The sequence below is a fragment of the Amblyomma maculatum genome, chromosome 10, assembly GCF_055883805.1.
Source record: "Amblyomma maculatum isolate TAMU_Amacu chromosome 10, ASM5588380v1, whole genome shotgun sequence".
Taxonomy (NCBI): domain Eukaryota; kingdom Metazoa; phylum Arthropoda; class Arachnida; order Ixodida; family Ixodidae; genus Amblyomma; species Amblyomma maculatum.
The window spans coordinates 33131960-33149383 of NC_139353.1; the positions used below are offsets into that span (position 1 = coordinate 33131960).

Consider the following 17424-nt stretch of genomic DNA (forward strand, 5'->3'; position numbering starts at 1 on the left):
CACCATGCTCTTTGCTGGTTATCTTTGCTGAAAAATTTGACAGGCAGACTTGGCCGCTGGATTCTACGCCTGCAAGAATACCATTTCGACGTCGTTTATAAATCGGGCCGCCAACACCAAGACGCCGACGCTCTTTCTCGCTGCCCGGTTTCGGAATCAGCCTGCTGTTTTTCTTCACAATGCATTTCCACCTCTGACTTCAGCCGATCATCGCTTCCACCGACGCATATTATGGCAGTTTCGTTTGACGACTCTGAAAACAAGCTCGCTCTCCGCTCACAGCAATTAGCTGATGCCTACTGTCGGCCCATCATCGACCGCCTTATCGGCGCTTCGAGCCCACCCAACGCTAGGCTTCGCCGACAGCTTCGCAATTTCAAGCTTGAAGATGGCATACTACGCCGCTACGTGTATTATCCTGATGGAACTCGCTGGCTCCCAGTCGTACCGCGTGTGCTTCGCCCACGTATACTATCGGCTTTCCACGATGACGCTACTGCAGGTCACCTTGGTTTTAACAAAACATACGACCGCGTAAAAAGACGATTCTTTTAGCCTGGCCTGTCTACCACCGTAGCTAAATACGTTGCTTCCTGCCACCTGTGCCACCGTCGCAAGCGGCCGACTTCTTCCCCCGCTGGTCTTCTACAGCCCCTTCCCTGTCCCGCCACACCATTCGACGTAGTCGGCATCGACTTATATGGTCCCCTACCTCTCTCCAATGGTGGTAACCATTGGATTATAACAGCTGTCGACCACCTTACACGCTATGCTGAGACGGCCCCTGTACCGACTGGTTCCGCTGAAGAGGTAGCTAATTTCTTTTTGCGGTCAATTGTATTGCGTCATGGCGCTCCTCGGGTGCTTCTAAGTGACCGCGGGACGGCCTTCTTATCGACAGTCGTATCCGAAGTTCTTCGTGCGTCATCGACCCTCCATAAGACAACCTCAAGCTACCATCCCCAGACTAACGGTCTGACTGAACGATTTCACCGCACCCTATCGGATATGCTATCCATGTACATCACACCGGATCATCGAAATTGGGATACTGTTCTACCATTCGTCACATTCGCCTATAATACTGCAGTACAGCGGACTACAAGTTACTCCCCATTTTTCCTCGTGTTCGGCCGTCCTTCCACTACAGTCCTCGACACTTCCTTCTTCTCTACGCCCGACTACTCCTCATCATTATCAGCCCAGTTCTTATCCCGTGTGGCCAGATGCCGTCATCTTGCCCGCCTCCACACAGAAGCGTGCCAGCAAGACCGCAAGAGTCGCTACGATTCGAAGCATCACGTCGTCTCTTTTCGTCCTGATGACGAAGTACTGCTCTATACACCACTGCGCACCCCTGGCCTTAGTGATAAATTTCAGCACCGCTATCTTGGTCCCTACAAGGTAATCAACCAAACTTCCCCAGTAAACTACCAAGTCACACCTGTTGATCCCCCAGCTGACCGACGCCACCGTGGAACTGAAATTGTTCATGTATCTCGCTTGAAGCCGTTTGTGCGCCGCGGTACATCGGTTGGTATGGAGCGGCCAGGCTGGCCGCTTCCGCCCCCCCCCCCCCCGGGCAGATTGTGCGAGTTAAATAAATTGGTTTACAGGAAGGGAAAGGCGCAGTAACTGTCACACTAGCTCTGAGGACACCCGAACCACGCCGTAAGGGAAGGGAGGAAGGTGGGAATGAAAGTGGATAGAGAGAAAGAGGAGCCGTAGTGGAGGGCTACGGAGTAATTTCGACCACCTGGGGATCTTTAACGTGCGCTGACATCGCACAGCGCACGGACGCCACTTCGTTTCGCCTCCATCGAAACGCAGCCGCCGCGGTCGGGTTCGAACCCGGGAACTCCGGCACAGTAGTCGGGCGTCTTACCACTGCACCACCCCGGCGGGGCAAATTGTGTGAGCTCTCCACGGATCTTCTTTCATTTGTACATACCATGATCTTCTTCTTCCTCTTGTACATACCATCATCATCGTCCCGCGGCGCCGGCTCTCGCGCGCGCTTGGGTTTTCTCCATCAGATTAAACGCTGACACGGCATACCTTGCCTTGCCTTCACGACCTTGCCGTCTGGACCTGGCCTTCTTTCACAATATTCAGAAACGCTAATTCCACGCAGTTTCTAAAACCTGTGGTTACAATGAACTGAAAATATATTGATAACCGTCATTCTTACTCACACATTTTTTGGTGTTTTTAGAACGACATGGTGAGAAGTGTCTGGTCAAGAACAACATCACCCAATGTAAAGCTGCGTTCCCAGGATATCAATATAGCGGAGAAAAACGCCGATGTGAGTTTAACTACAATTGCGGAAGTACCGGAAACAATTTCGACACGCTTCAAGAATGCCAAGAGGAATGTCGAGGTAAGCTTTAGTTCCATTTTGCCTGCAACATTCCCACCTTGCACGTAATACACTTGACCACGTGAAGAAATGTGATTCTGTTCATTCATAACTACATTCTGTACTTTTATACCCAGAAGTACATATACATCAAAGTCCGAATTTCAATTTAAAATTTCGTATAGCTTGTTATGCAGTTAGGTGTTTAAAGCTTATTAAGAATTTTAACATAGCTGACTGAGTAAAATATTTGTGTGGTACTCATTGCCCAGTCATTCTTATCTGCATTATTTACCGGCGGAATTAGGCAACGTGTAGTGGTGCCTATAGAGTATAGTAGGCCTGCCACACACCACTCTTGCCCAAAATTTAGGCACCCAATAATACTAAAGTTCGAATTGGAATAAAATATTAAGCTTCAAATTTGTTTTTGATTGAAAAGCTTAGCATCATACGTATATACAGCTTTTAAAACAACCCGTTTAGTCGTGACAAAGGCAAAAAATTCTCTAGAATGCGTTCTCAGGCATTTCGCTCAGTAGGGGCAGGTCAATGCCGCCTTAACATAGAGACGCAACAACAGAGGTTCTCTGGCAATATCTCGCAAACATTTTTTTACTTCTAAATATTTGAAGGTATGTCACAGTGTACACTGGAATCTGTGATAATTAAGCTCATTCTAAAGTATAATATTGTTGAATACTCAGTTAGGTTCCTGCAAGCATTACGGTGATTTAAAGTATTTATGATTGTTGTGCATGAGAGTGTTTTCCTTCTTTATTACCCGCAAATCTGGCACCAACCTTAGCATCGCGTGCACATTAAGCCGCTATTCAAAGTTCTTAACAGGGAACGTTTTCAGGAACTGCCCACCAATTTAGGTGTAAAGCAATATAAGTATCGATATTGATGTTATGCTCCTCACTGTAATTCTTCGCTCGGCCTTTCGAGGGTGCATTTTGAAACATGCTCGGCGTCGATACATATCATTTTATGGGTACTGAATGGACCAGAATGCACTTGAATGTACAACTCTTGAGAGTATTTATCCGCGCCACCCTCATCTACTGTGGCACACGAGACTCACATGGGACGTGACCTGATTCCTAGAGTGAACTGTGTATGACCATCTTTCGCGCCAACTACATCGAGGCTGGCAAATTCAGTGTCGTCACCGGAGTAATGAGCAATCAAATACAAAAAAAAATATTCAGGGCTCGTTACGTGATGGGCACTTTGTGTTCACGGCATATACAAATCTTGCCTACATACCGCGCGAGGAAGCGCTGAGGAAACATGAGCGAGAGCACATGGAGACGCAGGAGAACGCTACATACGTGCTGCACGAGTAAATCTGCTGCGCGGATGAGTGAATGAGTTAGACGAAATGCGCGCCTCAAACACGCAACGGCGAGCTAGGGCGCTGAATGAAGGGCGTTGAAGGAAGCGGTCGAAGTCGAGTACACACTGGTCTATATGGACAAAAGGACCGGCAGAAAAAAACTCCAGCGTAAGCACCTTGGGATATCTCCGAAGGTTCTCTCTCTCCGCCCCACTCCGACCAATAGCACAAATGCGAGGTTCAGAGCGGGGCTGTCTTCCAACCGAACACCACCGAGAACAATCAATCAATCAATCAATCAATCAATCAATCAATCAATCAATCAATCAATCTTTATTTAATGTGCGCAGGAGCAACCACATGGTCTTCGTGCTGCGGCCCAAAAAAATGCACACACAGATAGAACACAAAAGAATAAACAAAAACACATGAAATGAAATCGAGACGAAAAGAGTAATGGAGAGAAAGAAATCACATAGTAGAATGTCTTGTATACACAATGTGAGAATTGGAGAGCACGTCACGAAAACAAAATACGATAAACAGAAAAAAAAGCAACAACAAATAACTGTCATTGACTATAGTAATATAGAAATATACATAAAATAAACAACCATTCCGGGCGCAACAAGTGCGTGGCACCTTAAACACAGACTAGAAATACAGGAAAATACGATAGAGAAATAGAATTGAATTGGACCATGTAGACTTAAACCATATGCTGTGTGGTTTGCATCGAGCGACGCCTACGCCAAGAACAAGGAAGGTTGGGAGAAAGTGATAAAAAGTGCTTCACTACATGATCAGCTTCGGGCTGTCCAGGAGGCTCGCGCGGCGGCGGAGAGCTTCGGGCTCTCTGTGCCGACGTGGGAGCTGCCCTCTGGCGCCTAGCCGAGTGTCCTTCAGAACCCTTACTGTGGGAAATAAAGTTTTACCAAACCAAAAACAAAAGAGTCGAAGTAAGATTCGAACTCAAAGTTTAAAGTTAAAATATAAATAAGAAATGGATAAAAAGCAATTCAAGATACAAACAGCATTGAATAGGAGAAAAAGCAAAAAGTGAAGTAAACAACAATATTTAGGCTAGAAAGTGGAAGCTATATGTGATCAAGTACTGTTTAGAATACAACGCTACAAACATCCAATATAAACGAAGAGAGCGAGCTTTGGAAGACGTCAAGGTAAAGACAAAAAGAGTTAAGCAACATTTGCATTCTGTCCAGAGGGGAACGGGATTGAAGAAACGGATAAACTTGAAATGGCCTGAATTCACTATTATTCGTCGTCCACTACCGAAGCGGTGGCGGGTGCAATGACGGCCTACAACAGAAAAATTCGGTAGCAGGCAAGCCTCCGCCGCAAGCGGCGGTAACCTAACTGCCCCAGCCCCATGTCAGCGCACATTAAAGATCCCCAGGTGGTCGAAATAAATCCGTAGGCCTCCACTACGACTCCCATTGCACTCCCACCTTTCTCTTTTCCCTTACGGCGCGGTTCAGGTGTCCACAGCGCAAATGTGACAGATACTGCGCCTTTCCCTTACTGTGAACCAATTATTACTATATTACAAAACATCGTACAGTATCTGCATACAATCTATAAAAGCGTAGTGTAAGCAAGGGATGACAGGAAGGTAGGGGAATCAAGCTAAGAAGCTCGACAGGGATCAAGTGGATGCAGCTAGTGCAGCACGGGGCGATTTGCAGGAAGATGGAAGCCCTCTTCGTCCTTCAGTGGGAATAGTTCTGATGATTATTAATATAAGATATTTCCAACCTAAACGCGAAATTCATAAAACATGCACAGCTTGACGTAACACCGGAAAGAAAAAATGAAGCGAAAGTTAATATAGGAGGCTAAATAAACATTACATACATAGCGCTGGAACTGAGCGAGCCAATGACGGCATGAACCATACTGACTGTCGCCTCGAGTTGTACCAGTGTACAGGACGCTTGGGTTTGGCTGCACCAGATGCGCCTTGGCGTTTGCATATGGTGATAATGGGCACCGCCGATAGTCTGGCAGATAGTGACCCGTAGATATTGAGGTCAGCAATATAGGCATGGTTGGATTCTCTTTGTGACGATGCCCCTGCAGCTACGTGAATATCGACCAAACTGAGGTCACCAAGTACGCGCCAACCCACTGAGAAAATGCTCGCGGCTCCCCTGCGTGCTCCAAGTGAATCCTCCATGCTCTAAAAACGGCCCATTAAGAGGAAAATGGCCATCTGCTAAGGACGTTCTCTGTAAATGGCTTTCGTCAGAGGCGGTTGCTTGTCACCCCTGAACTTTACCGTTCGAGGAACACGGCATGAACGGCGCGTCATATCGAGGCATGCCATCGTTTACTGAATTTCATAAAAACTGTGGAGCCACTGGGATGACCAGCGAATTGTTAATTTGTAATAAGAGAAACACAACAAGGTGCCGCTCACACCTTTGCCCATATCCACTTTAAATGGTCAATAAAGGCATCTGTGACTGTGTAGTTTTTGGAAGCACCTCATCTCCAGCATATATAAATTGCCGCGCCACGCCGCACACAAGCAGGCACTTGCACCCTGCGCCTGCTACAATATAGCAAGTGCTACAATACAATGGCTTAGCGTTCCTTCCGATGACAGGATTGCTTTGTCGGGCCCTCGTTGCTCTTCATGGCTGAAATAATTCCAGTCATCCAAGAGGGAAGTCTGATAGCGTCACCCTTCAGGCTGGCAGCCGAAACACGCTAGCATGGGCGTCACTGAGGTGCTCAGGAGGATAATGTCCTCTGCACCGCTTTGCGATGCGCACTTGTCTGGATAGCGCAATGGGTAAGCCGGCTTGCAGCGTCTCCTTCTTGCCGCTCTGCGGCCCGTGCGCTATTTCGCCGCCTTCGCTTACTGGTGTTCAGCGCCACAGGCGAGTGCGGTACGGAAAAGTGCATCAGCTACTACGGCAGTGCTTCTCATCCAATACTGCACCAAAAGGTCGGAATGCTGTACCCGGAAGACCAAGCGCGCCAGCCGATCGGCAGGAACACGGAGCCGCATAAGGCAAGTGAGCGCCATTGGTAGTCCGGCTGACGCTTTGCTAGACATATCAGTTAGCCATCTGGTGCTACATTGTCAGTAAGTTTAGTTACACACATGTTAGCCAAGCACATTATAGTAAGCAAGAATTGTCGTTAGACAGGCTAAGTCTCAGATTGAACTTGGCTGCGCTTCAGGCGCAAGTTGATGAAACGAAGTAATTTTCGGGTTTGTGCCTGGAGTAGGAGAGCAGTCGCACTTAAATTAAGGAAGACTTATGCACACAATAGCAGCGAAAACAAATGTAATGCCCCTGGTAGTCAAAAGCGTAGGGTTTCCTTGCGCAATTTACTAACCCCAAATTTCCTTCAATGATGTGCTAATTAAACATTACAGCGCTGTTTTTGAGTCTGAAGGGCTGCCAATTTAACTTGCCTATTGTCGTATCATGTTTTACCGTTTTAAATTATGCTATGCGTAGCCCAGAAAGTTTTCGTATTTGTTTTAGACCTCATTGAAGATCCATGCACACTTCCAATAAAACAAGGAAGAATTTGCTCGGAAATGGACCCCTACGAGTATTTTGGGTTCAACGCGTCCGAGCAGCGTTGCCAAAAATTCACTTACTATGGCTGCGACGGGAATGCTAACAACTTTTTACAAGAACATGACTGCTGGGCGACATGTGCTGGTAAGTCTATTGGTCATGCTTTTCCAGTTAGAAGACGTTCTAATTCTGTATTTAGTAATCAATAATAATACAAGGTGAAGCACTTGTTAAGGATTAGTTATGAAGATGCTCTCGCAAGGCTTCAAACATAGCAGTATTGCGCTTTTCAACTGGCATACTAGGGCCATCAATACGCGTTAAAGTTGGCATGACGCTTTGGTAATTTCAAGCTGCAAAGTTCAAAGGCAGTGCGTAGCATACAGCGGATTATTTGAAGATGTAAATGTGGCATAGGAAGTTTTCCTTTTAAAACAGCAAAAATAGTCGTGATGAAGATGGCAGCCCGAGATAACATGTATAATGTAGAATTTAGCATTTTAGAAAAATATTATCAGGCTGTCAGCTTAGCTCTTAATTCGTATTGTAGAACCTCTGTAACTTCCTTAATAGCCAAAAGATCCGATAGGTCAAGACAGCAACTATTATCCCAGCAGACCACCGAGAATGAGCTGAGTGGGCAATCCACTCTCGTTTTCATATGCCAAATAAAACTGTCACAATGTATGCTGAAGATATGACGCGTCTGTTCAACCGTGCCATTTCCGCCATGTCGTAGGAGAAGAAACTGCGCCCCTTATTGTGCGGCGTAAAAGAACAGCTGTTTGCTGGCCTTGCGAGCAGTCCTTCGCCTACAGTGGCCGATTTTTTGTCAGAAGCATCGACAATGGAGAAGGTCATTCAGCAGCGGGCCAACGCTCACAATAGATCATATTTCGCTGCATCCTCTATTGAGTCGCTTCCGGCTTATGCAGGAACCGGTGAATCATTCCGCGAACTCATTCGCTCTGTGGCGCGAGACGAACAGCAAAAGCGTTGTGGTGTGCCTCAACCTCAGGTCGCTTTTATTGCTGATATCGTTCGCGATGAGGTACGTCAAGCCATCGGCCTCAGTCACTGGTTGATGACTTACAGTATTACCCAGTAGAGTGCAGAGTTCCAACATAGGCGGATGTTTTGGGGCGTTCTGCTCCACCATCAGCGCCATTTGCCCCTGTACGATAAGCTCCAACGCTGCCCTTGTCTACTGCACCAGATCTGGCGCCCATTGCTCCTGTATCTTATGATCCTCTTTCATGCGTGCAGCCGGCCCAGTACACCTCAAGTCAACGAACGCCTAGGCGAAGATCAGACATCTGACATATTACCGATCGAAGGCCCCTCTGTTTTCACTGCGGCGAGCCTGGCCATGTCTTTCGACAATGCCCCTATCGTAATCAAGGCTTGCAGGGTTTTCCCAACCGCGCGACGACTGCCCTATGGACAACGACTCAGGGGAATCGAAGAGCATGTCTCCTCGCCGCCTGTCCGCATCATTCCAGACTTTCTCACGTGGGGCCCCTGGACGATCCCTTAGCACCCACCGGGTAAACAAAAGACGGCGACCTCCGGGGGCGGGATCGCTGAAAGGCATCGTGATGATGTCCCCCCGACTACGCGGATGTCAACTGGCACGGGCGCTATGAAAACGACGACAACGTGGGAAATGCATAACTGTCCGCCACTTGACATATCTGTAGTTTTGGATAGACACAAATTAAGTGCATTAGTGGACACCAGAGCGGACGTCTATATCCTGAGCGGCAAACTAGCCAAGCTTGTTCGAAAAGTTATGACTTCATGGTACTGCACACCGATTCGCACCCTGGTGGACACGTAGTAACCCCGATGGGACAATGCACGGCTCTGGTGCAAATTAACGACACCACGTTTGTTGTTATGTGCTTTGTACTCCAAGAGTGTTCGCGCAATTCGATACTTGGTGTGGAGTTTCTGCGGGAGAATGGAGCTGTTTGACCTTTGGAAAGGCACCGTCACGTTTTAAACCAAGAACGCGGATCGTGACTCGGTCATTCAACAGTCTTGTTCGGCGCTGAGAATTTCCGAAGAAAGTGTTATGACTCTCCCCCGACCCAGTGATCTTGTACGTGTCGCCAATGAACGCCCACGTGATGGGACAGTGCTTGCCGAGGAAAATTATTAACTTTTGTTTACACACGGTATCTGTGCAGTCCGAAGCCTCATCCATCTTCTTTAAGATCAGTCAGAGGTCCTACTGACTAACCTTTCGAGTGAACACCGACACCTATTTCCTGCTCCGGCGGTCGCCTTTACTAGTCCATTCGAAGAACCTTCAGCCTGCTCTGCATCTGACATTGTGAGCTCTCAGCCCGGCCCCCTCGATTGCATCGATATTAGTTCGGATCTCTCCGCAGATCAGTATCGTGATTTAAAAGGTCTTCTGCAAGAGTATGCACGCTGCTTCGCATCCTCATCAATGTGCGTCAAACGACCGTTACCAAACACCGTAATATTACGTCCGAGGATGCCCGACCCATCCGGCAGCCACCTTACCGCATCTCCCCCAAGGAACGCGAGGCCATCCAAACACAAGTGAAGGAGATGCTTACAGATGGTGGCATTGAACCATCTCACAGCCCATGGTCGTCGTCTGTCATCATAGTCAAGAAAAAAGACGGAACTCTGCAGTTTTGTGTTGATTATCGTAAACTAAATAGCATCACAAAAAGACATCTGCCTGCTGCCCCGCATCGATGACTCCCTCAACAGACTACGTCGGCTCAGCATGTTTCATCCATCGAGTTTAAAAGCGGTTACAGGCATGTAGAAGTGGACAAACGGGACCGTGAGAAGACGGAATTTGTTACCCCAGCTGGCCTTAACGAGTTTAACGAGCTGTATTTTGGCCTATGTTCAGCCCCGGCGACTTTTCAGCGGATGATGGACTCGGTCCTCGCTGTCCTTAGATGGCAGATTTGCTTAGCGTACTTGGATGACGTCGTTCTGTTCTCCGAAACGTTTGAAGAGCCCCTTGGACGTGTTAGAAGTGTGCTGGATGCTCTTAGATTAGCTAATTTGACAGTCAAGTCTGAGAAATGTAACTTCGGTTACACAGAGCTGAATTTTTTTGGCCATGTGGTTGGTGCAGGCTGCATCAAGCTCGATCCTGATAAAATTGTCGCCATAGCGAAATTGCTTGTTCCCACGAACAAGAAAAGTGTAAAACGTTTCCTGTGTTCGTTTGCCTACTACCGCCGCTTCATACTTGTTTTCTCCACAATTGCGAATATGCTGACACGTCTGACACGTGACGATACACCGCTTTTCTGGTCCTCCAATCCACAAGAAGCTTTTGAGGAGTTGCGCAGACGGCTACAAACCCCTCCTATGCTTTGGCACTTCAACGAGACAGCTGACACCGAGGTACACACTGATGCCAGTGGCGCTGGACACGGTGCTGCACTCGTTCAGCATCAGGCTAGCATCAAAGGGGTGATAGCTTATGCAAGCCGCACTCTTTCTCGTGCAGAGCGGAATTATTCTACATCGCAAAAAGAGTGTCTGGCCGTTGTGTGAGCCGCTATGAAGTTCCGGCTCTACCTCTAGGGTCGCCCTTTGAAGGTGATAACCGATTACTATTCCCTGTGCTGTCTGGGGAGTCTTCGAGACCAATCTGGCCGTCTGGCCCGGTGGAGTTCGCGGCTACAGGAATTCGATTACGCAATTGCCTATAAATCTGGGAGAAAACATTAAGACGCCGACACGTTGTCACGTGCTCCTATAGAGAGAGGGGATGACGGGATGAATGAGGAGAAACATGAAAGTCGTTTAGTTCATGTGGACAGTGACACACAATTGATGGCACGACAGCGAGCATACGACGAACTCCGTCCCATTTATTGATCACCGGGAAGGTCGTGCGACTGACGTGCTCCGTCATCTCTCCATATCTCTCCATTTTATTTGCACAACGGTGTTCTGGTCAAACGTAACTCAAATAATCGAGCTTGGCCCTATCTCCTCGTTCTTTGATATCTGCGGGACGACATCTTCTCGCTTGTCACGATGAGCCATCCGCTGTACATTTAGGTTTCGCCCTCACGCTTGCACGAGTTCGTCCAGCCTACGACTGGCTATAAGTTGATGCCACTGTTCACCAGTACGTCAGAGGCTCCCGTCAGCGCCAACGCCGCAAGTTACCGCCGCTCAAGCCTGCAGGTTTGCTGCAGCCAATTACACCAACTGCTACTTCTTTCGACCTAGTTGGTATCGATCTGCTGGGCCCCTTCCATAGGTCTGCAGCCGGCTATTTAACGAGATATGCGGAAACGAAGGCAGTGGAATAGGGCACTTCTTTCGAGATCGCCAATTTGTTCATGCGCCAAATCGTCTTGAGGAATGGCGTCCCATTGTAAGTGATTAGTGACAGAGGAAGAGCATTCCCGGCACAGCTTATTCGAGTAGTGTTCGAACTCAGCCACACAAGCCACCGCAAGACTACAGCACATCACCATCAAAGCACTGGGCTGACGGAAAGAATAAATAGGACCATCACCGATATGATCTCGATGTACGTGGAGGCTCAGCACAAGAACTGGGAAGAGTCCTTCATTATGTGACATACGCTTATAACATCGACATGAAAGAAACGATTCGGTTCACTCCGTTTCATCTTATTTACGGAAGAGACGTCCAGAAGATGTTGGACTTCATGATACCGTGCATTTCTAAAGAGCAGCCGTTGGTGCTGAAAGCTGAGCTATTCTCTCAACGCGCTGAGGAAGCGCGCCAACTTGCACGCCTCAACATTGAAGATCACCAGTCTGTGGATGCGCGCCCGTACAACCTTCGACACCGGCACGTCAGTTATGCACCTGGAGAATAAGCTTGGGTTTGAAACCCAGTGAGTGGCCCAAGGCTGTCGAAAAAATTGATGTGCCGATATTTCGGTCCCTACAGAATACAGCGCCGTGTAACGAATGTCACATATGAAGCGGTTCCTGATGGTATTAGCGAACTTAGCCCTCGCCGACCTCGCTCCGATGTTGTGCACATCGCCCGACTGCAACCCTAATTTACCCAGTGAAGTGTGATGCAATGTCGTGGCAAGGTGGCGATGTATGATGCCGTGATGTGACTCCGTGCGTTGATTACCTTGTACTGCCACACCTCGCGCTTCCATGATTTTTTTTTCTTGGAGGGTAGGGAATAATGCCACCTGGTTTACCAGCCGGCAGAGAAAAAGAAAGAGCTCGCGCAGTTGCGAGCTACGAGCGCTGACCACAGGACTGTCTCCGCCAACTGAGCTGTGTCTATTTTAGGCGTTTGTGACAATATATTGCTGATTTATTTGAAATTTTCTAATTGTGAACGAAAACGTACCAAGCGAATTCGAACAGGTGTTTCGGCGTTGAGATATGTAGTGCTAAATAATTGCGCCAACAAAATGACGGGAATGATGGGTTTAAATGCACTAATATTCCTTTTCAAAATATTTCAGCTGTTTATCAACAGGTGGCTCTACTCAGGGACACTTGCTATGGCGCAATGTGGGGACGCTTAATTTCCACCTGTAAGACTATGACACGATAGGGTTGGCTGTAATACATGATGTATAGGGCACCGCGTTATCCTATGGTTCCGTTCTCTCAGTGGTATGCGTTGAGAGAACAGAGTCATGCAGACAAAGCGGTGCCCTATATGGCAGCTGGTAGCCCACGCTGTTGCCCCATAGCCTAACACGGGGAAGTTTAGTCCTCCATAATTTTGGCCCTGTGGCTGCTACATCCTGTTGTACCTGCGGGCATCTTGTAAACTAATTGATCATTCTAATATTTGCGTTATGCGGTGCGGCAAAGTTTCCGTTAACGTTTTTGATAAAGAAGCTGAAATACCTTTCCTGGTATTCCAACTTGACCATTTTCTCATTCTGCGGCCTATTGTTAGCGCTGCGAACACGAAAGACTGCCTTCTCAAGCGGACGGCTTTGTTATATCGCTAGCTTCTGACACTGTGTTTGCTTGCTACCCTGCTGCTCAATCAAGTGGTGTTGGATGTAACTAGCAGATTTTGTTCTTCGTCATTTCGATTGCCTGCCGCTCAACTATCAGTTATAGTTTCTAGGATCTGAAATTCCTCCGAATACGGAATTTACTTCTAGGCTGACTGTCTGTTGCCGCGCCTGCTCCATGTCCGCTCCAACTTGGCCTGCGCTGAAGCCTTACTGACGGCTTGTCATGTTATCGCGCTTCGTGGAACTAATGCCGCGATGTTCGGTTGGTTATGGCTTCGCTCTTCAAATTCCTTCAGTAATAATTGGTGATTAGCGATAGTTGCGTAATTAATTATTGCCGCTACCTTGTATGACCATATGCAAATATATGATCAATTACTAATTAGTGGCTAGTTAATTAGGTTAGCTACTAAAATAATTCTTAAATAAAGCCTAAATAAACAATTACTATTTATTAAATAAATAATTCATGATTAGTAATTATTGACATTTCCGTAATTAACTAATTACTAATTATTACCATGCACCCAGCAAAATCCACACAACAGTAAACGTAGAACAACTGCGAAGATACAAGGAGCATAAATGCACTCGCAGAATGTGAAACAGTAGTCGCTCGCTTTACTCGTAGCAGCATTCATCGCTACATGCGCAACAGTCGCGTAGCAGAATGCAGCACTCAGGCTTTCGCCTTTCATCAATTTAGTCGCCAAAGTGTCCTCGAATATTGTTAACTATCTCCCTCGAAAGTGTGACACCCTCTCCTGACAGCCTCTGCCGACCGCTCCTGCTGCCAGCGATGAGGCATTAAAGGCTTTCGCTTTAAAACAGATCCTAGAAACTATAACCGATAGTTGAGCGGCACGCAATCGAAATGACGAAGAACAAAATCTGATAGTTATATCCAACACCACTTGATTCAGCAGCAGGGTAGCAAGCAAACACAGAAGTATCAGGGAGCATTATCTGGAACCTTGTGAACCGCCGCAAACGTGACACGGAGACGGCAGCATGAGTAGCCAGTGCGGTTTCACGAACGCGCACGCAAAAACGCATACACACACACATTTTGTGCACCACTGATGTACCCAAATAGCACAAATTCCATACCATGAAGTTCTTTAAGCTTCGCAGCTTTTATATTGAAGCTTAAACAAGCTGGCTAAAACTACCTCGCAGAAGCCATCTGAGACGGATTATTTTTGTGGCTTATCATAGGAGGTTGCCATAAAGAAAGGTGTTAGGCAAGGAGACACGATCTCCCCAGTACTATTCACAACTTGCTTAGAGGAAGTATTCAGAGACTTGGAATGGGAGCAGTTAGGGATAAGGGTAGATGGAGAATACCTGAGTAATCTGCGATTTGCTGATGACATTGCCTTGCTAAGCAACTCGGGGGATGAACTGCAAATAATGATTGATGACCTAGACAGGAAAAGTAGAAAGGTAGGCTTGAAAATCAATATGCAGAAGACTAAGGTAATGTTCAACAGCCTCGGAAAGGAACAGCAGTTTACATTAGGTAGCGAAGTACTGGAAGTAGTAGGCGATTATGTCTACTTAGGACCGGTAGTAACCGCAGATCCGGATCATGAAAAGGAAATAACAAGAAGAATAAGATTGGGATGGAGCGCATTTGGCAAGCACTCACAGATTATGACTAGCAGCTTGCCGGTATCGCTAATGAGGAAAGTATATAACAGTTGCATCTTACCTGTACTCACCTATGGGGCTGAAACGTGGAGGCTAACCAAGAGAGTTCTACTTAAGTTGAGGACTACCCAGAGGGCTATGGAACGAAAAATGGTAGGGGTAACATTAAGAGAAAGGAAGCGTGCAGAGTGGGTCAGAGAAATAACTCAGGTTACCGACATACTAGTGGAAATTAAGAAGAAGAAATGGGCATGGGCAGGACATGTAGTGCGAAGAGAGGATAACCGATGTTGGCTTAGGGTAACAAACTGGATTCCAAGGGAAGGAAAGCGTAGCAGGGGGCGGCAGAAAGTTAGGTGGGCGGATGAGGTTAAGAAGTTCGCAGGGGTCAATTGGATGCAGCTAGCACAAAACCGGGTTAAGTGGAGAAATATGGGAGAGGCCTTCGCCCTGCAGTGGGTATAGTCAGGCTGACGACGATGATGATGATGATGATGATTTTTGTGGCACTCGACGACTGAGCCATATATGACAAATTAGTATAGTATGCCCAGTAGTTATTAAATCAGGTGGACCGCAAAATGCATGGCCAACATTTAGATAGATCTTTAACAATCAATTGATTGTAAATCTCCATAATGCAAACCTTTTTAAAATGCACGGTTCATCTTCGGGCTGACGCACGCTGCATAATTTGATGATTGTGAATTTCCGGCTGAATCTAACATATCTTGATGCAACGGCATTGCATTTACGCAAATTGTACACACTTCTTTTTTTCCAGATCATGTTAAAGACCCATGTTTGTATTCAATGTCGAAAGGGCAGCGCTGCCCTCATCAAAGAGAGTATAGTCAAGAGCACAACGTATTCGGTTTTGACTACGATTTAAAGAAATGTATGAAGTACCATACCAAGCTTTGTTTGCCCTACAAAAATAACTTCACTTCTGCTGAACAGTGCTGGAAAGCATGCGAAAGTAAGTTGGCGCAATTCAATATTATTTGCGCGTTGTTAAATAATGATAAATGAAAAATAATGAATACACAAAAATGCCTGTAGGAGTTTTTAGAACTTGTCTTGCGGTATAACACGGAGCCTAAATGCTATTTTCGTTCCGAAAAATAAAAGCTGTGGTTATTAGTGTTCCTATGGTACATTACTGTTTGAAACTCTGCAGCAGCTGATGTACTATGGACGACATAGCGTAGGCCTGCGCATAAATTTAGACAAACCAGAGCTCTCAGAGTATGCAGACATTGGCAGAAAACGGAGGCCTTTCGCATTTTGCCACCTTCGAAATATGGCTGCTGTGAGCAGCATCAAAGTCACTAACTTGGAATCAGCAGCCGAGCGCAAAATGAAATGAGTAACCGCAGCGGATGTTTCTTACTTTGCATGTGAGCTGCAGATAGACGTCTTGACCATTTATAACAGTAAGTGTGTTTAGGAAACGTTTGTTTACATATTTGCAATTCCTCCCTCAGTTACACACCACATCAACATGCATACTAGAGGATGATAAACAGTCGGTACCTGAAGAGAGATGAGTAATAGAGTATATGGTCACAGTGGTATTACCTAATAAGACTAATACATTTGGCATTTTCCACAAACGAATGGACTTAAGATGGTGCATCATCTCATCTTCACAAGTTGATATAATGGTCTTCTCAAAAACGTTTTCTGGACATGTCACGCACATCCACAGAAGCAACCAGAGGTAAACATTTCAGAATGAGCAGGGTACTTACTATTGAGATATTTAATGCCGCGTTACCAATTATGCGTTTCTTTTTATGCTTAAAAGAAACACCTCCTTAGGTTAAAGTGTCACTTATTATATTGGCTCTTAAACACAAAATTTCATTCGCATTATGAAGCCTATCAAGCTTGATTCTGACAAGCGCACCTTCTCTTTAAGCTTTCTCTCTTCCTTCAGCTTTGGGCAGAGCTGTGCCAAGCAGATATTCATTCAGTGTCATCCGGAATATCTAGAGGCGTACATCCGCAGTCAAAAGGTAACAACTGCAGCCGAACAGCACGAACGCCGCTTATTGCCTCAGTTCTGTTTATAGGGGCACCCCTGTTGTTGAATGGGACCACCAGTAGAGTTTTTATTTGAATAATATTTAGACCTATGGAAGGCAATACACGATCTCCCTCCATGGCCTGCGATGTGTGCATTGCGTCCGGAAACGCCCCAGGTGTCTCAATATTTACATGATACAGGTATTATTTCTCAAATAATATATGCCACCTACCTGTTATTTCGATCCTTCACGTGTCCGCCGAAATCAGGGGCAATCGACCATCTTTCTGCCCTTTCTAAAGTTGAAACGCTATTTGCAAAGGCACCAACTTGCCCCGTGACGGTGGCGCAATGGTGAAGGCTATTACTATTCCGCATACCCGGCTACTAACCAGACCTCTGGCGGCTGCGTTTCAGTTGAGGCGAATCGAAGGTGGTGGGGGTGAAAAACGTTTAATTATTCAAAAGGGGTGGAGG

The 17424-nt window shown here is 46.6% G+C and overlaps 1 protein-coding gene across 1 annotated transcript in view; it reads left to right on the top strand.

Moving 5' to 3' along the window:
• LOC146176112 (BPTI/Kunitz domain-containing protein 5-like) overlaps positions 1-17424 on the top strand; it is a 69366-nt gene that overhangs the window by 23268 nt on the left and 28674 nt on the right. Inside the window, exons 3-5 of the mRNA XM_084580915.1 lie at positions 2216-2383; positions 7229-7411; positions 15700-15894. Coding sequence (XP_084437041.1) covers positions 2216-2383; positions 7229-7411; positions 15700-15894 — 546 coding nt within the window. The remainder of the gene's footprint in view (positions 1-2215; positions 2384-7228; positions 7412-15699; positions 15895-17424) is intronic.